The sequence below is a fragment of the Eutrigla gurnardus genome (assembly GCF_963514095.1).
Source record: "Eutrigla gurnardus genome assembly, chromosome: 3".
Classification (NCBI taxonomy): domain Eukaryota; kingdom Metazoa; phylum Chordata; class Actinopteri; order Perciformes; family Triglidae; genus Eutrigla; species Eutrigla gurnardus.
The window spans coordinates 21,763,393-21,785,914 of record NC_139917.1 but is presented as its reverse complement, the minus strand read 5'-3'; the positions used below and the strand labels follow the sequence as shown (position 1 = coordinate 21,785,914).

At 41.8% G+C, this 22,522-nt stretch overlaps 2 protein-coding genes across 4 annotated transcripts in view; one reads left to right on the top strand and one right to left on the bottom strand.

The window, feature by feature from the left end:
- The window catches only part of mxd4 (MAX dimerization protein 4), a 122,762-nt gene that overhangs the window by 29,148 nt on the left and 71,092 nt on the right, over positions 1-22,522 (bottom strand). The gene's annotated exons all lie outside the window — the stretch shown is intronic.
- LOC311010775 (uncharacterized protein) lies at positions 370-20,791 on the top strand. 3 transcript variants are annotated; one of them, XM_084005410.1, is made up of 7 exons: positions 370-826; positions 3,720-3,837; positions 14,073-14,117; positions 14,538-14,582; positions 15,157-15,304; positions 15,901-16,062; positions 16,222-20,791. In XM_084005410.1, the coding sequence occupies exons 2-7, from the start codon at positions 3,790-3,792 to the stop codon at positions 17,238-17,240; spliced, it is 1,467 nt and encodes a 488-aa protein (XP_083861536.1). In that variant the 5' UTR covers positions 370-826; positions 3,720-3,789; the 3' UTR covers positions 17,241-20,791. The 3 variants fall into 3 exon arrangements, with proteins under 3 accessions (XP_083861536.1, XP_083861535.1, XP_083861537.1); XM_084005409.1 differs by lacking the exons at positions 370-826; positions 3,720-3,837 and adding an exon at positions 10,653-10,852; XM_084005411.1 differs by lacking the exons at positions 370-826; positions 3,720-3,837; positions 14,073-14,117; positions 14,538-14,582 and having other exon boundaries at positions 15,161-15,302.

The window sequence follows — 22,522 nt, the reverse complement described above, 5'->3', positions numbered from 1 at the left end:
ACGTCTGGAGTTACAAATCCCCGGTGTGCCGTTGCCTCTGACCTCTGTGACCTGTTTACGCTGCATTTCCGTGCATTCAGTCGAAACTCCTCCACCCAAAAGTAATCTCCTCCTGTAGGCCTGGAAGGTGCCTTTAAAGTTTTTTAGTTTTTACACTGGGGAGAAACACAAATATACAGACTTTTTGTCAATCTGTATGGTTACTGTGTTACCAACAATGTCACCTAAGAAACAAATTATAGATAATTACAGATGGAACGTCACAAAGTAACCTACATGCACACAGGGCGTGGCGGGGGCAACTGTCAGAGGCAACACGTCACTATAATTGCTCCCATCTTACCGCCGTAACAGGGTCCATTCCACAGTGCAACATTTGTTTTTGTGACTGATTGCATGTGAACCTTTGTTCATGCTCTTTGTACGCCTGCAACGCGCACACACACGCACGTTGCATGTTTTTGGTTGTCGGTGTGCATTATTTTGCCCATCTGGCATGTCAGGCCCACAGCTGCAAGGTACAGGGTTTGGCTCATATCCGCTGCTGAGCTGGCAGCGGAGGGAGGGGTGTTAAAGGGTCTGGACTGTGAGGAGTCATCGCCGCTCTCTTCCTGCTGTACTCTTCCACTGCTTCACTTTCCTCACGCACAACTTCGTCTTCTTGCTTGTGTGTTTTTCTCTCCGACTTCGGGGAGGGGGTCTTGTATGATACTGAATGCGAAGATTTATATGCCCGCCACTCCTCTCTAGAAAAATAAGCCATCTTTCTCTGCTCCATACACGCGCTGAGGCCCCTGACAGGTGGCATCCCCATGAGACGTGACAGGTAATTACCCCCAGGTGCTGTGTGTGTATATGTGTATATAAGAGCCAGCGCAGGGCTGGAAGGGCATGGGGGGGCTAATCCAGACATGCTAGTATAAGTTTCACCTTCATCGCGGCTTTGACTCAACCCAGGCGCTCGCTGGAGAATTCATGTTACACATCAGCTATTGTCCAGAGCAGCAGGAGGAAAACACATTCTGCAGTTGAGCAATGTTTTCATTAGAAAACAATAGACAGAACCACAGATATATAGCTGCAAACCTCCAGGGGTGTTTTTTTTTTTTAAGGACAACAAGGATATTTTTGAAAGGACAACAAGAGGGGAAACATGCTCACCCATTTTTCTATTTTCTGCACGTATAGAGATCAGAAGAACAGCAGTGATCAGCATGATTGAAAACATTTGTTTGAATTCAAACCACGGTTCATAAGGGCTGTTCAAAACCAACAAGCTCATGCCATCCCCTTATTCATCATTTTTAGGGGAGGAACGTGAAACAAAGCACAGGGCTTTCTGAGCAGGGAGGCACTTGGACAGTAAAGTTATAACTCAGTATGGCTTTTGCGATGGCTGCTGGCCTCAGCAGACGGAGAGAATGGCCCACAAACACACAGCTGTTTCTAATCGGTAACTCAGCACCGATGGCTGACCTACATTCTGGTGCTTGCACGTCTTTGAACCCGTGGCCCTGCCAGACTCAGCCATGGGGGACGGTAGAGGGAATGAGGGAGAAAAACAAGAGGCAGGGGAGGCTGGAGTCACGAAGAAAGGTAGAAGAAACAACGGGGGAAGAATCGATGAGAGAGAGAGAGAGAGAGAGAGAGAGAGAGAGAGAGAGAGAGAGAGAGAGAGAGAGAAGGGAAGCCTCTTCTGCCTCATTCTTTTATGTGATAATGGATTGTGCAGCAGGTATAGGTTTAACACAGGTTGCATGGCGTGCATACATGTTTAATGACAGTGTGTCAGAAAGCCAGAGCTCTGTGCGTGCCTGCAAATGTTTCCACAGCCCCAAAGTGCAGCTGTGCACACCTAAAAAAGAAAAAAAAAAAAAAAGGGAAAAAAGAACTCATAAAAAAAACGACTGTCAATTTTCTGGTGTTCTGGATGGACTTGTGCATGGAAAAATCCTCATTTTTTAAAAATTGCTTTTCTTTGTCAACACCCTGCTGTCTATCAAACTTTCATAAAGTTCTGCTGTCTGCATCCGAATAAGTGACCCTTTCATTAAGGCTGCAGTGTATCTAGCAAGCATTCCTTGCATGCAGAGGAGGGGTACAGCCGACTGCCAGGGATCCCCTGGTAATGACTCATGGCAAAGATCCCTATTCACTCACACTTGCAAACCGGACGCTTCCCTCAGTCATGCAGAGAGAGAGAGTGAGTGGGGGTGGGAGTGTTGTATGGGAGAGAGAGAGCGAGAGCACGGGGTTGGGGGCGGTGGCGTATGAGCAGAAAATGCTGCAAAAACAAAAACCGTTAGCTTTAACATTTATGCACACTCTGCTTCGGAGAGAGGAAGGAACTGGAAGTGGGTCACTGTGTCTCAGGACTCCACAGGAGAGAGAAAAAAAAGAAAGAAAATAGAGAGCACCAGAGCAGGGGAGAAGGGGAAAACTGAGAGTCAGTGGTGGATTCAGGCCAGCAAGGAATTCACTGGATTGAAATGTTCAGCAAGAAAACGGCAAGGAAGGGAGAAAGACGAAAGAGGCCTAAATTAGATGCCAAGATCACTTGAGAGATGTTTTCCTGTGAGTCAGACTGAAAACAACATATTAGTGGGCTTTTGCAAAAAGCGTTACTCCTTGAAGGCACACTTTCATCTTGTGTCACCGAAAGCAGGTGTGACACAGAAAAGTACAAGCCTCAAAATCTGCTCGAAATTTTGCACAAAGGGTGCCTGTTTTAATCTCAGCCGGTCCCTTTTTATAGATACCATATTGACACTTTCTTTATTTTTTCTTCTCACCAGATGCCATGAAAAACCGGCTGCAGAACAGACAAAATGTTTTTCCTCTTTGGGTGTATTTTAAGTACTGTGTGTTGTGTGTTGGCTATCAGAATTCGGCTGCAGCGGTGAAACTTGAATCAATCTTTGAAACGGTGTCATTGAACTCTTAACTCAAAGAAGTTTGGATTGGGAAACAGAAGTGGGCTTTCCTCTGCTGACTAGCTTTCAGCAGGTAGTGGTGCAACTCAGCTCGGCGAACTTGTTGTCCTTGTAGTGCCTCTCTGTTCCTCTCCGAGGTCTGATGGTCCTCTGGGTTCCTCTTGTTTTTGTGCCGGGCTGAAACAAAAGCCTTATGTCAGCAGCAAACACTGGAGAAAGACATCAAGGTCCTGGAGGGAGTGGACAACAATGGGGTAAAGGGAGGAATTGTGCTGACATGGGGGCCCAGTTTTTAACTGTTCATGATTTTTCCCTTCTCTGTTTAAATCTTTCGATTCTCTTCCCCCGTTCTTTACCCCTCATGTCCTGCAATACTTTAGTCATTCTAGCCAGGAGTTTGGCCAATTGTGGGTTTCATCTCTTCTCTTTGAAATATTCTGTTTGTCCCTGTCACTGCTGTGTGCATATTAAAGCAAGTACATCAGAAATAGACTGAAGGGCAGCTTCCAAAAGCACTATATTATGAGCTTATTTTAAAGGTCCCATATTATAAAAGGTGATCTTTTTTAATCAGAAAGCAGGTATACAGTAGATGCTATATAAATAGTGTGAAAGTTCGACAAGCTCAATCCACGGAGAAATACACACGGCCACGTATTCAGACGCTGCGCCTTTGAACGAGCGGTCAGGATTATTGTACAGTTGTGATGTCACAACTTTACATTATATAGACCACTTCACAGCTTGAAATGTAAACTTTCTAAATGTGTCCCTGTTTATTTCCAGTTGCAGGGTATAGTTGTGTCAGCGGCTGCATCCTCCTAGACCACGAAGGCTGAAGCATTCGCAAAATGAGATGGTCTGTGTCAAATGGTTGCACCCAAACGCAGGCGGAGACAAAAAGGTAAATGACAAAAATGTTTATTTTCACTGACAAAACAAAGTCCAAACTGAGGGAGGCCACAAGGGCAAAAAATAGCATTCAAAGAAACGGGATCATTCCAACAGAAGACGAAAGCTTAAACAAAACAACAAAAAGGACACAGGAAGGCTTGACGCGGGAACACAAGCAACACGACATCAAGAACCAGGGTGGCAAAACAACGAACCAACAATCCGACAGGGGAAACACACAGACATTATACACAAGGAGCTGACGAGGCACAGGTGAAACAAATTAGGGCAGGTAGGTACTCAACACAAGAGGGTGGGGGAGTCAAGGGACCAGGAAGTACAAAACACGAAACCAACACAGGAGACAAAAACTACAAAATAAATCAGGAACCCAAATCTCAACACAAGACAGAAGTACAAAACGGGGGAAAGCAAATAACAACACCCCAGATCATGACAGTCTACAGAGGTTTTCCTGTTTGTGTCACCAGCTGTTCCCGCCCTCACCCTTTGCCACTCCCGTCGCTTAGCAACCAGCTGCAGTTGACAAGCAAAGGCATAGACGAGGTAACTAACATTAAATGAATAAAATGGAGCCAGAGATAATATTTTGTGTATTCTGCCACATCTCCTGCTGCTGATCCGCTCGACACCATGTTGATTAAAATCCGATCGTCACTGGCGCACGATGCATCTTTGGTTAAGTCGGGCTGTGAAGGATCCATCAGTTAGATCCTCTGAATCGGGGGGGGGGGAAAGGCTGCGTTTGAAGGAGTCTTTGAAATGGGACGGTCTTGTGGCAGCTGCTGTGACAGCATCCGAAGGATGCCGCCGCTGAATTGGGACACAGCTTATGTGAATGACATCAGCTGACAGGAAATACACACGGAGCAAGCTGTTACCTAGCAACGCAATTCCGTTGAAATGGGCTAAAATGTTTCAGATAGAGGGTAAATAGGCCTACAGGTATATTCTAAGACAGTGTGAGAAAAATAATGCATATACCGGTAAAAATGTTATTGTAAGAACCAAAAACACAAATATGAACCAGGAAAATGTCCCCTTTTACTCCCATTTATTACATAAAAATACATTTGACACCTGTGTCCTTCGTACAAAAAAAGAAATGTCACACAAGCTTACTTAGGGATGCGCATGGCTCAGTAGTTAATCCTTTTTAAACTGCAAGTAAACAAAAAATATCACAACATAAGTCTTGGGTTTATAATAAACTACATCCTGTTTGTTTTCTTTGGTCATGGTACTCCAATGTGAAGCTTTGGAGTTCAGGCTGCAGCGTGAGGTAACCTGATAGTCTTCTCATATGATGTTTTGGTTCTTACACTCAATGGCATGATAATCATGTTTGATAGCATGGGCTTGAGTGTGTGTGTGTGTGTGTGTGTGTGTGTGTGTGTGTGTGTGTGTGTGTGTGTGTGTGTGTGTGTGTGTGAGAGTCAAGGTCTCCTCCACCCTCATTAAGTTAACTACGGATGACTTGCCAGGACTTGTCATGAACCTCTGTTTGGCCTGTGGTTCCAGACTGTGTGTGTGTGTGTGTGTGTGTGTGTGTGTGCTGAGGGGGGGGGGGGGGGGGGGGTCTGTCAGTTTAATCCGCTGTTAAACAGCGCAACCGGAAAGTAGGGGTGCAAAACAGGCCGTCAGTCACATGTGCTTTCTGAGAAAACCAGTGTTTGTCTCAATACATTATGTTCGCATCAACTGTTTTCACATGGAAACAATACTTTCATGTGAAAATATAAATAAATAATATTGCAGGGGAGAAAAAAAACGGAAGCTTGGTCTGTGAGAAGTTTGTGCCCAGACAGCAGATCTTTACTGCCAGCTCATTATTGATCAGAGTCAGGGTGTGCTCTCTTTCCAAGAGATAGTGACTCACATTAATCCAACTGTTGTGTCTCCGTGGAACCAAATACCGCACAATGTTTGGGCTCTCATCAGCATAATTATGTGTCCAGCTGAATGAGAACGCATCATAAAGTTGGAATGGCACGTAAGCAAAAAGGCCCTGCTGTGTTTTGCATATAAACATATGGGCTCATAATGTGCATTGTGTTAGTTTCTGTGTTGGGTTTGTGTGTGGTCGGTGTAGGACGGCACTACGGCACATAAAGACAAATGTTTGCAGCCAGATTAGTCCTGTGATCCTTCAACAAACATCAGGGAAATAGTTTTGTGTGTGTCTGTCTCCTTGTAGTTCTGTTTGACAGCTGTAGTATATTAGCAGAGGGACAGCTGATTTACAATGCTGTCGATAACACGCTGCATGCATACTTCAAACAAAGAGGCCAATGACACTGATCCAGCGACTGGGTCTGACTTAACCAGTGGCAGCTGGTGGAGGATCCTTTTAGGGGGCATGTCTTCATCACCCCCTATATAGTGCACTTACAGTATCTTCCTTTTTAATATTTGTGTGACAACAACATGATGCCCTAAACGATTCCCAAAAATGACAGTTATGCAACATTACGTCTTTCAGTGAAGATGTAAAATGAAGAAGATTCATAAGTGTCTGGTCTCAATTTGCTGTAAGCATCTAAGTTGTAGTCTCCATCCTTTGTGGCTTGTTTTAGGGCCCTTAAGCAATGTGTTTATAATAGAAAAACAAGAACAGGAGGTGCTGAATTCAACAATCAAATTGTCTCGGTGTGTTGAACTCCAGCATTGATCCACTATTATCTGTACATCTCTGGTTAGGCACCTCAGTAAATAAAGAACCTGTGGCTTTGCATGTCCTTGTGTCAATTCAAATACGGTGCAAATTAAGGCCGGCAAAAGGGCCGCAACATAAAGAGAATATACAGGCTTGCAGAAAATTCAAATGTTAAGCTTTCTGAGATGAACATGTTATCACAGGCACATGGAGAAAACACACCAACACGCCACGTATGTTCTCTAATTAACATGCAGGTAAGCAAAAAGCTCGGCGCTCCTCTTTGCTTTGGAAAATGGCCGGTGTTAATGCAAAGTACATGGAATGTTTCTCTCCCCTTCAGGGATCCATCACCATGTGCTGTGCTGTCATTTACAGTGGCATTTTTAAATGTCACATGTCCATGAGGCACAGGATGTGACTTGACAATGTGGTAAGTGCAGGCAGATGCACGTTGTTTTTGCAGCACCAGGCCACTTTGCATTTCCCAGCATTAGCAAATTATTAAGCTTTGGTGGTTGATTTGTGGACTTTCTGTTGAGTAATTGGAAAGAAAAAGGAAGTTTAAAGTTGCACGACTTGTGCTTTTCCCTATAAGTTTTTTAGGGTGACATAATTGTGAAGACATATGACCACCATTTGATGGGCAGGTTTGAAAATAACACAGCAACCGTGTAGTCACAGGAAAAACATTCCTTACCCTCTTATAAGGGCTTTCATTTTTGACAAGTGTGTCAAAGACTGCAGCATGAACTCTTGAGTTTGTGCATCTAATCTCACACAAAACAACCTGTGTTGTGTCATCCCCTCCATGCTGTCATACAGCAGCCATTGTGTGAGCTGTGAGCGACGGGACCGTGAGCTTTACATATGACCGTGGACATTTCTCCAGAAGGAAGCGGTTTTGCAAGTGAGATTTGATCAGAAGGTGGAATGAAGAGGGAACAAACTGATATTTCTATTGTACACATGCATTCACCTTAAGTAAAAACATGTATACATATTGTGAATAATGATATATTAGCAGAAGTACATTTAAAATCCTGCAACTTCATTAGCAGTTGACAGGGTCATGTTTAAGGGTCTGTCATTGGTTGAAACGCACTCTTAATTTCCAGAAAGCAGAAAATAAATCACCAGCATGGCAACAAACGATCTAATGACTGTAATTATGTCTTTTGAACCGCAAATGTGTCTGTTGACTCAAATAAGTCTCCCCTCAACGGTCACTTTTAACTCCAAAAAATACCTGTTTGTGAGAATGGAGGTGAATATGAGAAACACACTTTGTATGTCACATTTTTTCATGCTACTCCTTGTGAAGCTATAGAAAAGGGGTAATGACTCTGATGTGAGATTAAAGAGAGGAAGAGAGAGAGAGAGAGAGGAGGATGGAGACGTGCTACAAGACCACATCTCACACACTAAATGCCAGTTTGCAATTTACGTTACATATTCTTCGGCTATAAAGGCATAAAGAAGGCATAAAGTAATTGACAGGAGTAATTACTGCATACATCACATATGTAACCGTGCCTTGGAGAGGAAAACAAACCATAAAATGGGTTTAATTTGGACTTTCCTCTGGTTGATTGTGCGTGTTCTAACAACAGCTTATGAAATGTCTGATACAGCTCTAGCAGGCCTGAATGAATTAGTTCATAATTTAGAAGAGGCTATGAACAAACATTGTATTTTTCTTTACCACAGCACAGTGTATGTATGTATTTATTTTCACTGGAATTAACATAACTTCCCTGACACACATTAACATTAAGTATGGGTTTGTTGTTGGTATGCCTGTGTTCGGATGTCCACATGCTTACGTGCAGTGCTGAGATGTGTCAGAGGAAGTGTGTTTTGTCACATTCTGTCATTATGTGAGTGAGCGAACGAGTTGACCAAACATCTTCTCTTCAATGTGTAGAATATATAACAGTAAATCAGTATTAACTCATGTGTGTTGTTTTTTTTAAAGTTTTCTGATGCAAGATTTTCAGTATTTATCTCTTATTTCTCACAAGAATAAAAGTACTAATCTCTATTATACTAAGTATTGCTAAGCTACAGGAGGTTGCTTTGTTTGATCTCCTTGTAGTTCTTATTTAACAAACTTGTTCCATCTGTTTTTAGTGCAGAGATACCATCAGTTGTGAAAAATGACTCTCTACAAATTCCTGTCTGCTTGTGGCTCATTGACATGGCATGGACCATGTGGTTACCAACTAATTCACACCCATTGCTGCTTTAACACAACAACTCCAAGGGGCTATCACACCCTGTTATTTATTGTTCCCTTTAATACAGAAGGTGTTTACACTCAAATGCACCACCAATACTGGTGAGTAAGAGCTCAAACTTGTATTTCGCCGTGAGTGTTTTCAACCACAGGTATGAAATATGGGGAGAAACAATAGGTGGGGCAGTGGAAATACTTTAGAGATCCTTGTTCCCCTTTTGTGTCATGAGAGAGAAAGAGAGAGAAGTGGACAAGCAAGTAAGCCAGGAAAATGCAAAAGCATGTAGTCTGCTGCCCTCTATTGACAAAACGACGCAAACTGTCACTGATGGACCTGGATCTTCTACCCTGCAGGGTTTGGCTGTGATGTGGATCAAGATACATAGCAGAATAACATGGACGCTGATCATCTTCTCAAACCATTTCCACTACATACCACCAAAACAAAAAATAGGAATTACACCTATGTAAATATAGATTTCATGATTTGTATTTCAGTTTTATTTGCCAGGAATATTTCCACTGAGATTCAAAACTATTTTTAAAGTGGCCCTGGTTATGACAGGCTACCACATTTTATCATAACTAAGTAAGCCTTCATTTAGGCTACTCAAATGTAAAAATTAAACATTAAACTTAAATATTAAACTTAAATATTAAACTTAAATATCTTAATTGATACTTTATACGTGTACACTATTTCATTTCAGAGAGTTGTTCTGTTCTGTTTCATGTTCTTTACCAACATCAACATGCTCTATAAAATGCATTTTGCATTCTGTAAGTATTTTTTAAATGACTTTTGTTACTTAAATTAGTCTGCATTTTTAATTCTGTACTTTTCCTCCTGCCAATTACTTCGTTAGCTAGTTAGCTATACATTTCCATCATAGAGGAATCTGGGAAGCTAACATTATTATGCTAGCAAGGATAGCTTGTTTAACGTTAACTAGTTGTTTGACTAACGTTACAGAAGTCATAGCTAGCAGCTAACTTAGTGTTAGGATACTATAAAAGTCTAGAATTATAACACACACACACACACACACACACACACACACACACACACACACACACACACACATATATATATATATATATATATATATATATATACATACATATTTTTAATAAACAAATAAAAGATGGCCAAAGGAGCTGCGTAGCAAACAGTTTTAGCTAAAGGTTAACCGTTAACGTTAGCTAACCTAGGCTATATGTTAGGTGACACCATTTTGAGGAAGCTTGTTTTTTTTTTTCATATTTCAGAAGAAAATATACTTAACATTTTAAAATAAATACAAGTTTGAGGCTGATTCAACCATCATTTATAAATAAATACACCTAACAGAATAATAGGCCTACGTTGTTTACCTTTGCTACTTGCAATTGAGTAATGTTAATTTTATGATTATTTACAATAAAATGTTTGATTTTCATAACGTTAAACGTTAAAGGCCTTTAGACAACGTCTGGCTCAATCAGCAGTGAGCAAAACTGTGCAGTTAACAATCGTGTACAACTATGCTATGCTATATTCTAAACGCACACAGGTGTGTCATTCCCAACAGTAGTTAACAAAGCTGCGGTGTGTGTGTGTGTGTGTGTGTGTGTGTGTGTGTGTGTGTCCGTGCAGCCTCCGTGCGGCTGTTGCTGGGAGCTCCGGCCAATCAAAGCCGCAGCGCTCCCATACAAGTATATCTAGGGGCTGGAGAAGCATGACATCATGCACGGCTCCGACCCTCTCCGCGAGCACAAAGAGTAAAAGATCTTTATGTCACTACAGCACACGGCGGTCGACGACAGGACCCGTCTGCACTACGACACCCGTCCATAAAACACACACACACACAGGGAACCTGGCCCTGCTGGGACTCGAAAGCGTGTGTGCGCAGCGGAGTCTGGGAGGGGCGTCCGTCCTGTCCGTTCCGGGCAATGGCGGATGGGGGAGGCCGCCGCGTCTGTGGAGCGGGACAGCGGTGATGGGGGCTTAGCGGAATAACATCCCACTGTTGCATTTGCATTTTCCGCTCGTTAGCTTGGCATTCAGCTCTCGTCATGGATCCAGATAACAGGTTGACATTCTGTTTCGGGCTGACGGCTGAGGAGGTAACGTTCATGCACTGCACGGCTTTTTCTCTCCTTTGACACAAACACCGCTGCCAACAGCTGGGCTTCAGTCTGCAGAGCAACACGCTTTCCTCCGTCTGTCCGTGTTGTTGTTGTTGTTGTTGTTGTTGTTGTTGTTGTTGACGGCGACGACTCAACTTGTTCCGTACCCATCTGTCTTTTCATTTCTTCATTTTGAGTTGTTGTATCTTTTTCCCCCATTGACGTGTATCTTGAGGACAAACGGTGCATTTATTGCACTGCAGCAGCAAAATGTTTCAGTAAAGTCAGTGGGTTTCTATTCGTCTGTGGTACAACATTTGCAAAAATACGTTGTAGAAGCATGGGCCGTCCACTGAGCATTACAACTGCCCTGACAATTATGGAAACATTGGACACATATTTCAGAATTTACTGTAAGGTCACTAATCTCACCTTTCTGAATTGAGAGGACCATCACAGACAACTTTCTCTGAGAATAATAACATGTTATTAGTCATATAGTAGGCTATAGATTTCACTAGTAATTTGCGAAATTGTTGACTTGTGTTGCTGAAACATGCAGGTAGATTTTAACCTGATTCCTTGATTCAAGCAAAGTAGCTGAGAAAATCTGCTGTAATGCACCAAGGATATAACTCTAATTTATGCAGGTGTGATTTAAAAGAGCTTTACCTGCCAGACCCTTATAGACCAATACATCTAATGTACAGCTGCTTGCTCTGCTGAAGAACATACTGCTGATTCAGGACATTAATGTAAATATTTAGGCCTGTACAAATGTATTTATGATGGACATTAACAATGAAAGCTTCATTGGATTACATATATTTATTTGCAAGAGATGTTCAGCCAGTCATTGTGACTCGTACATTTGGTTTTGTTCTAAGAGTGTGTCAAGTCCATGGCATTTTATTTTTTAATTCATGTAAAGAACCTGGTTTGTATATCATCACAGAAAGATGCAGCGTCTGACTTTATATATGTACATGGCCTTTTTCTTCAGTGTAGCAAAAAACTGTCTCTTTTTAATTCAGTCCGACAATGAAAGTGTATCTCTTAAACCTCACCAGCCGCCTTAAAAAAATACAGCCGCCTTAAAATGTTCTTGCCGGCTTTATACAAAGTTGGACATAATCTTGACATCATAATGTAATGGCATGCTTCCTGGGCCTGTTCTCACTTGAATGTTGTCGACTGAAATATCTTTTAACTTAATGGCGACATTTTAAATGTTGTCTTACACCCTCGAGCCTCCTATTGACTCAGTGTTTAGGTTTGTTTGGCAGAGGAATGATCTCAATCTTGACACATAAACTGGCATGTTTCAAAATTGTGTGTGTGTGTGTGTGTGTGTGGTTATGCTATGGAGAGCCGAGGGACCTCAGGGATAGAAATCATTTGTGGTTTGTTCCGTTGTCTTAGGGGAAGTCTGAATGATCACTTCACACCCATGTGTGTGCTCTCCTCGCCGTGTGGTGGACTCACCACAGGAACTCGGCTCTCTTTTGAAACTCTCTCAACTCCGACTTTCATAACCGTATGAAAGCTTGCTTATGAACCACCCGAGATTATATTGACAGTTGGATAGGCAGTGTGACCTTACTTGTCTATTGTTAGTTGTAGAAAAGTAGATAAAAAATACATTTTTAACTACTTCATGAATAAAAATAGATTCATATCTTGGTATTCGATAGTGTGAATATTGAACCCATGTTTGTTCAGACTTCTACTTGACTTATTCTTTGGTCAGATAGTTTCCAGTTTTAGAATAGTTCATGAGCGCAAAGTTCTTGTCCGTTGTGCACAACTGGATTTGAGCACTTTGGCTTATTTAGTTAAAGTGATAAAATGTTTTCATAAACAATAAGTTACTATTTCTCGAGGTTATCTGTTCATGACCACCACAACGTTGTGTTATGCAATAGTGATAAACCTGTGGATGCTTCAGGTGTTGAAGAAGCGTGTACTCTGCCCAGTTGTTAATGATGTACTACAGTAAATATATTTGTCTCCAGGCTAACTAACAGCTACTATTATTATGTGCGCGGCCTCAGGCCAGCGTGTGGATTTAGCTGCTGGTAAATCTTTGGCTCATTGTCATTTTGCACTTTGTAAATTAAGGAGTTGTAATTACCTGAACCTGTTAATAGCTGCACCAGCATGTATGCATGTACACACACACACACACACACACACACACACACACACATGCACTGTGGCCAACATTGTTCCCTGTGCTGACTACATTACCAGCAGCCAGTTATTAACAAAAGAGGTCTCATTTACATGGCTGCAGCGTCCAGCGTCTCCACATTGTTTTTGACAGTGGCCCCACATCCAGCTGCACACACGCAGGCACATTTTCCCTTTACTCACTGTGGGCCTGACTGACATTTACAGAGGCGTGTGATCCTGTGTGATTGCTGTAGGTTTCATTGCCTGCTCGGACGCCATCCTTGTCAAAAATAATCCCACGAGGAATACCGATATTCTTTTTAAAAATGACCAGATGTTTCTTATAAATGTGTACGCTTTAGTGTTTGAATGTTTTATTGGTCAACAGAATTTTTTTTATATTTAAATAATTGATTTATGAATTAATTTGTCAGGTAAAAAATGCCACACATCTGCTGATTACAGCTTCTGAATTGTAAGGATTGTGTGTTTTTCTTGCTTTTCTTGCACAAAGAGTGTTTGTCAGGCAAAACAAGCAATCTGAGCATGTCCCCTTGGCCTTTGGGCGTGCATAATTGGTGTTTTTCTCTATTTTCTGACATGTTATAGACTGAACTAGTTAATTGTTGATTTTATTCCTCACAATTTTGGAGGTGTACCTTTTGCATGCATGTGTTAATTTGAAAGAAAAGAGGAAAGGGAAATGAAGCGTGGCAGGGAATTGGAATTGGTGCCTCCTTTCTGCTGTCTCGTACCGCAGAGGAGAAATGGGTTTTGTTAAAAAGCCATTGACCTTCCCGGCTCCTTGAAAAGCCCGGAGTGTAGGGTAACCAGCTTAGTCACACTGGAAACTGCCTTTAGTAGCTTTTTTTTGTCACGCTTGATTACTAGAATGACAGCACAGAATAATTTGTCTCTCGTGAAATATGTGTCCTTGTCCATTTTAACATCAAATGCCAATCTTTTGTTTATTCCTCACCATTTTGAATGTATAATATCTCTCTCTACGGCTCCTTCTTAACAATTGTACCTCTGTCACCAGATGACCATGTCCCTGCAGGGGCTGGACGGGCCTGAAGCTGCCACGGTAGGGAGCTCGACCTTCGACCGCAATTAAACATTCAATACCACACAATACCACTGGATAGCATAAAACATTGTCCACATGAGTAAAAAAAAAAAAAAAAAGAAGCCTCCAAGCCAACAGAGTGGTTGCTATGGCAATGCATAATGATTTGTTAGCACTTCTCATTCTCATGTGTGGAGTATGTCCATGACAGATTTAGCAACCTCTCCTTGCTGCATTATTATTGTGGTTTATGGCGTTGCAAGTGTCTGAGCTCATCTTGATTTTTCTTCCCAAGTATAGATATTTGCCATCTTTTTATGATGTGTCAAACACTTCATATTTAATATCTGCGTTTGGTTCTGCACTTGCTTCTCTCCTTTGCAAATGATTAAGATGCAACTGTAACGTTCACAGAGGTCCTCCCATTTCTCATTTTAGGTGGCTTTTTCCCCGAAGGAGGCTGACATACACACAGTTAATAAGGTGTGAGTTTTCTTTTTTTTGTAATATTGACCTGTAGTAGCTCAATGTTTTGGTTTTTATGGCCGACCATTTTACTGTTTTAGTTCAGTCTCATTTCAATCCAGTCAGTTTATAGCTTTTTATAGATTGTTTTTTTTTGTAATACTGTACACTACCTGCACAGCAGCACCAAACAGACAGACAGACTTACTGACTGGTAAACATAGTGGAGCATAAAGCAGCTGAAGAGCCAGATATTTCCAGTAATTGGTGAAGGCCAAAACAGAATACTAGTGACAATATTTCATATTTATTTAATTACGGCTAGTGCATGTATTTATGGCTTGTATGCTCCCCCCTCCCAATGCTCTTCATCGACAGATAGTTTGCTCAGTTGTCATGGAGATGGCTTTTCTTGTCAAATGCTCTGGATCACCTAATAGGTTGACCTTAGGTCAATACTAATGTTATTCCTCATGCTCATACTGTCATCTGTCAAATGGAGGATCGTAGCCATAGCGACCATTACAACTTAATCATTGCAGTGACAAGATTTTCACTGTGGTGATACGTGATGCCGTGTTTTGTCCACTAGGTGGTGAAGCATCACGGGGGTTCTGGTAGCCAGCCTGTGGTCAGTCCCAAGTACTGTCCTGGGGTAAACAACAATCCAGGTTACCTGTGTGAAACGGGGCACTGCTGCGGAGAGACAGGCTGCTGTACCTACTATTATGAACTCTGGTGTGAGTCAACTGAAGGACTTCTTCTCCATTGTGTTCATATAGACATGGTCTTGTCACATTTGTTATACAGTCCAGGATGCATTCAGTAATTACCTTTTTGGACTACCTTCTCTCTGCACATTACCTTTCATTATTTGATTAGAAATCAAACAAAAAATGCTGCCATGGTCAAATATATTGATTAAACACTAGGAGGCACCAAACAACCGTCTTAGACTGCATATTGGAATGCTCTCGGATTAAATCTGAGAGGTGGATTTTAAGAGTCACTTGTAGGTTTTTCTTGGTCAATTCACAGGATCATTTAACATTGTACATTTAACTATGATCTATATATATGGTATAGTTGTGACAAGAAATCCTGATCGCTCTTTTAAAGGCAAGGTTTCTGAACACGGGCTGTGTATTGCTCCATGGATTGAGAGCTTTGATACTTTCTTCTTTTTATATAACACTTTGACCAGATGTAAAATAAAAACGACATGAAATCTCTCTCTAAAAAACACTACTATTGTGAGCGGTACTATGCACAACACTTTTGTTTACATAAATCATGATGCTGGGTTCGTGTCGGGCTTATTTCCTGTTCTCTGCAGGGTTCTGGCTGTTGTGGACGATGCTGATACTCTTCAGCTGTTTCTGTGCTTATCGCCACCGCCGGGCCAAGCTGAGGATCCAACAGCAGCAGAGACAGAGGGAGATCAATCTGATTGCCTATAACGGAGCCTGCAACTACCCTTCCTCAATGCTGGACCTCAGTATGACATTCTATTTCACACTTACATTGTCACATTTGATTTTGGATTGTGTTGGTATACTGTCAGGGGAACTGCAGACTCGGAGAACGTTTAAAACCATGCTTGTGTCTCGGTAAAAACAGTGTTTAATATATTGAAACACATTCTCTTTTGTCACAGGTTTTCTGGCTTCCTTCAAGTTGCCCTCCTATGAGGAGGTGGTGGCGCAGCCCAGCACCCCTCCTCCGCCTTACAGCTCCGTCTTTGCCCTGCAGGGAGGTGCCATGGGGAGTCCCAGCTCCTCGTACCCCCATCATCACCACCACCGTCACCCCTGCCCTCCCTATCTGGGCCCCGGTCCCAGTGGCCTCACTTCCTCCCAGAGCTCCGACAACTACACCAGCTGCTCCTGCGAGTCGTGCTCCCTCACCTCCCCCTGCAGCACCTCCTTCTCTGTCCAAGTGACAGACGAAACATACGACAGCAGCCACATCTCCACACCCAGTGAAGCTGGAGGCGACTGTGCTGTCATGCCGAGGGTCGGCGCCAACTTCACACCAACTTCTTCTCCCACACAGATTCCACCTGATGTTATACCCGCGTCCACTCCAGATGTTGTACCGGTACAAAGATGGTCTTCTAATGGCAGTGAAGGAGTCTCGCCCGCAGCTCCACCACTCTCTCTTCCTTTACACTCTCATCCTTCACACCCTTCTCTCCTCCCACTTTCTCCCCTCATTCTGTTATCTTCCCTCCCTCCTGGTCAAGTCCATCCTTTCATCCTGTCCGACCCACTTGGAGCCGTAGCCCATCAAAGAGAGAAAGAAGAAGAGGCATTGCCTTATGGTCCAACCCATAGGCCCACTCTGTCTCCCCCTAAACAGGCTTTTTTCTCTTCAAATGTGTCCGTTTTCACACATTGCAGCAACAAGGAGGGACAAAAGCAAGACAAAGAGGAGGAGGAAGAGGAAGAGGAAGATGAGGACGACGAGGAGGATCATTTCCGGCATCGGCGGCTTACAGGTGACTCGGGCATCGAGGTATGTCGTTGCCATGTGAAGAGAGAGGAACGAGAGGAAGAGGAACTCCAGAAGGGGCATTTTGGGAAAGGAGGAAAAGAGGCTCTGAAGGAAGAGGAGAGGGCAGACATGCTGCACGACAGCGTGGACTGTTCCCTCCGAGAGAAGGCCTCCGCTTAGTCACCGCTCTTGGACGACTGCGCTGGACAGCGTGGCCACGTCTCTTTGTCCACCAGTATCATCCAGAAGACAGGCGAGGCATCGTCTCTGTGGAGTCCTCGTAAGCTGACAGCCTGTGATATGTAGTCCAACAAGTGGGGGGAAAGTGAGATGTTATTTATGCTTGATAGTATCTTCATAGATAAAGGCTAGCAGGTGAGAAGTTTAAGAAAAGTCTTGTAGGTCTTGCTTTAAATGGTTGGGGACGGGATGAGTAATGGATCCTCATTTTCCTCTGTTTTCAAATGAGAAACTCCAAGAGAATCCGACACCCGAAAGTCCCATTTTGTAGTTTATTTATTGATGGTTTAGGCAAAGGCATATCTTCTGTAAAGTGGTGAAAATGCTAATGAATTGCTACTTCTCTGTCCATTTTCCCACATGCTAACCAAATCCACTTACCAGTAGCTTTGTGTCAACATCCCCATGTCCCTCTCACATTTAGTTTTCACCTCTATTTTCTCTGCATGACACAGCATTCCTAAAATAGCATCTGAGCTCCTTGAAAAGGAAAACCCTGAATAATCAGTGGTTGCCAACCCTGGGGGTCCCAAGATAAATCAGAGAGGTTGTGATGAATTACAGTATGAGAAAGAAGAAACACAGAATTCTACCAATGATATGCTCATGCTTCCTGAATCCTTTGTTTGACCTCTCTGGGCATTGAAAAGTTCTTCAAATTAAACAATCCGATAAGCGAAAATCAATATTTAGTTGACCTTCTCACAAAGTCTTGACATATGCAATGTGTGAGGGGTCACGAATTCTATTCTTTAATTTTCAAGGGTCACAAAACGAAAAGGTTGGGAACCGCTGCTAATGGACCATATTACTCGAATCATCCTGCAGCAATTACAGAGACTGTTAATCATATATAGATATATTTACACTGAACAGTTCTGGAGTCTATTTTTTGAAGAGGTTCACAACCATTGAAGACTTGACTAACCTGTGACCTTTTTTGTTGTTGTAGGGTGACTTTTCAAAAGCCTACTTTAATATAATATAATCAAAAAATAAGAAGGGAACTATAATGAGTGATTCACAAAGTGTGCGTTTTATACATTGTGTCTTATGTTGCTCCCTAAAGGAAAAGGGGTGCAAACATTAATTATAACGTGTGGGTGGTAAAGCTTTAAAATGGTATTTTGATTATACATCGTTGTTGTTTCAGACTGTTTGCACAGACATGATTACACTGTACAATGAACTGACTGTTTGACTTCAGATTTCATGTGTTTGACCATGTTCCTGGTTGGCGGTTGCCATTTTTTTTGCAAGGCAATGTAAATCTGATTCCTCCATGGACGGACTGTTGAGTTTTACAAGGCAGAAACTTTAAGCCTAATCCCATCACTGATAATGAATGTAAAAGGTTATGCATTGCAACAAAAAAAAAAGAGGATTACACTTAAATTGTTTATGGAGAATTTTTTTATAGCTTGATTGAAATCCTCTGGAAAAACTGCAGCGAGACAAAACCGTTTGGCGGGTGTGGGATTTGAGAAGACACTTTGAAATGAAGTGCCCATTGTAATGTCTGTCTGTGTCCAAGTATTTCTTGTAAGGAATCAAAAGGTATAAAGGTAGAAGGTTTAAAGGCCTCTAGAGCTGTGGCCAAACGTGGTCACTTCTCGGCCTGCTATCCTTTAAACGTATCCCTGTTGATCCTGTTTTTGTATGTAAAATCTGTCCGTTGATGTTCAGTTGTACAGTGTCCGTCAGTAGAGAGTAGTCTCTGCCTCAGTGTGAGGTTGATACCCTTGAGTAATGCTCTGTACTTCCTAGGATTATGTCAAGACGATCCTGTTCTTAGCTGTGGGAATAGCACACATGTATTCTCTTGTAATTACTTCGCTGTACAAAATGAACTGAAGCGTAGAACACGATTTAGAAAAGGAGAATATGTTTATTTCGCTGCAGCTTTGATGAGACAATTATCTCTCTTGTTCATTGAGGCCACTTTGTTGTGTCCTTTGCCTCGCTGCAACGCCAACTTTATTGTCTAACGCCTGAAGGAAAGGTTTTCAACTCAATTGTGGACCCAGACGATTCGTGTTGCATCTGGGTTTTTCCGAGTTTGGATTCGTTATGAAGGTCATTTTGACGTCCTCTGACCAACTCCATTCTACGCTCTTCTGCAGTGACTCACAGGTGTGTCTCGGAGGTGACCGAGGCTCTGACGGAGACCCTTCACCCTCTGAACATATCAACATAAAAGCCTTTTGGCTGCTGTACATTTATTTTTTGGGGCAAAGACTGGTCATGTATTGTTCTCATTACTTAAAGCTAATGTATGTGAATCAAAATGTGTGGTGCCTAGATGAAAACAGACTTCCCGTTGGGCATTCTATAGGTTACGGCTGCTGTGTGTGTGTTTACTGTAAATTTGTATAGTCGTACATCAAATGGGCAAACATTTTCTCGCAGTGCTTAGCAGTCTCTTTTTTAAAACAGACACAGTACGCAGTACATGTGAGACTTGCAAAAATAGTATTTAGCAATAGTATTCACACATTTTTCCTTACTCTAGTCAATGCTGGTTAATAGGAAATTAACTGTTGTGAAAAAAAGACATTTACCTCTTTATAACTGATCCGTGAGCTGTGCTGGGCAGAGGCCCTTGATTGTATATAACAGCGCATTTTAAATGCCTTTGGCTTAAGGTTTCTCCCAAGTGCAAACTCAGATTATCTGGCTCTAGCCCGAGTTTGTGCCTCTCATGTGTTTTCATTACATTTGGGTCACAGAGCTAAATAGCTGTTCTGAAAGTATATCTGTATTCTTCTGGACTCCCCTGTCCATTTGGATTAAAAATCTGATATAAAAGACCTTATGCCATTTCCCAAGTGGCAGCTCTGTTGCCGATTGCACACAAACTTGCGACATGTCCTCGCTTCATTTGTACGATGGGAACCAAACGTAAAAAAATGTATCTGTTGAATTTGATTGTTGATTGATTTGTGTTTCTTTCTCTTATTTAATATCAAATAATGCATTTATTTGGCCATGAAACATGTCACATATTGTCAATGGAGAGGCCAAATATGTTGCACATTCAAAAATATTGAGGAGAGCAACAATATGTCCGCTGCGTGATTTGGGGATTCTGATTCTGAAAACGTTAAATGACCTTATGGATATTTCAGGTGTCTATTTTTCCACGTTTAACTCTGTGATTCGAATGTATCTGTAACACACGAGGCACAAATGGACTAGTTTTAACCCAGCTCTGATATTACATTGAAGCCAAACTGATCCGAGTTCAATGTTTATAGAACTAGTTGGATTTTCTTTAGCAACAAAATGCCCAAACTCAAACCCTCATTGCCACAGAAGGCCAAGGCCTGATATAAGACTGTTACCTCGCTGAGTTTTGACTGCAAAGGACTGTTTACTTCTCCTTATGAAGATAGCATTTACTCTATATTTGTACTGACTTTATTTTGTAATGCCGAGAATCGAAGAAGAAAAAAAGAGAGCCCACGTTGGTACAGCTGAACTGGTTTTCCTTGGGGGGAAAAAACCATCAAAACATCAAACCCTGTTCCCGTGAAACAAAGTGTTCTCCTTTTACTCCTGCAGCTACAAGACAGCAGAATTTATAGAAGTATCTATATGTGATTGTATGTGGAGTAGTTCAGATTAATATTGCTACAAATTGTGGTTGTCTTTGAGGGTATCCTTGTGCACCTGCAGCTCTTCAGTGTGTCGTACGCATGTGTGAGAGAGTTATCGCCGGCCGTGTTGTTGTGCTGTTAAATCATTGTCGCTTATGATGAAGCCAAAGTCGATTGTTGTTGGTATTTGTTAACATGATATTTGTGTATATATAAATATCCAAACATGTTTATGTTATCATGAACATCAAGTTCATTTTGTATCTTGGTGTATAGCGTAGAGATTTCTGATGCATACTCTGATGTAAAAGCTAAACAATGAGATGCTCTCCCGTTTCTAGTTAAACACATGTAGTGTTTTTTTCTTTCTTTCTTTTTTTACAGAAGGTGGGGTTGTGTTTAGGTTTCTTCCATTTGAGTCATTGTTTTTTTCATTGATGCTCATTGGGAATCCTACCTTGTTGGACATAGACACCTGCGAATCCAACAACTGTGGATTTTGTGTCAAAATAAATGCTAACAAGTGCTACCAAATACACGTCTGTAGTTTTGTAAGCGTTATACACATCTCTCATTAATGTTCTGTTTAAACAGCAAATACACTAACTTATTTAAGTAGGGAATGAGCTAAAAAAAAAACACCCACTCATGAGTAGCTGTCTCTCTGAGTCAAGATGAGTCATTAGGACGTGCTCACTCTGAAAGCATCATCTTTTCATGAGTGAACCCAAAGATAAATTTGTTTGAAATGTGTGATTGTGTAGCTGAAAGGACGGTCCATCGGTGACGACACGTGACTGGTTGTATGTCTCTACGTGTCAGTGATGACCTGGTGACCTGTCCAGGGAGAGTGAAACTTTAATAATGGCCCATCAGATCATTTTTATGCCACGATGAGAAAAGAGGAACCAGTAGCTCAGTAAAGGGGATAATAATAATCCAGAAATAGTGTAAAAACATGGATAGCGCCCCAGCATGAGCATCAAAGGTTTGCAGGGATGTAAGTCAGAAGATGGTTGGCTGCTAAATATCAAGGGCACCTGAAGAGAGATTGGCCATCATCAACCTTATCTGCACATGTTTTCAGCTCCATCTGGTGGTGTGAATTTGGATGACAAAAATACTTCCATATGGGTTATATGGGTTTTGTCACGTACAGCACATTTTCCCTTTTTACTCCCTTAGAATTAAGCAAAAAAAATTTTTTTTTTTTATCCTCTTCTCAAGTATTTTCTTGCCACGTTTGCGAGTAAAGCCAGTAAACAAACTCACCCAGTAGCCGCTGTGTGTTTTTTTTTGAAGGAATTCTCACAAAAGCTAAAAAGATATTGAAAAGACTACAATTAAAAATGGTGTCATATATTGTACAAACCTGTAGTTGATGTAATAAACTTTTATTAACCAAATCTTTGTTAATAAAAAAACGGCATCACAGTTTGAACAACACGAAGGAGATCAGAATAAACATGGCTAAAAGATTTGCTACTGCTTGTCCTTGTAATTTGACCATTCAAGCAAAAAAATAATAATTTAGAGAACAGTTGTCTATTGCAATCTGGACGTGTTGTCCCTGCTCTGTGATTGGTCAGAGACGACCAGCACCCACCCCCTCTCCTGACCACT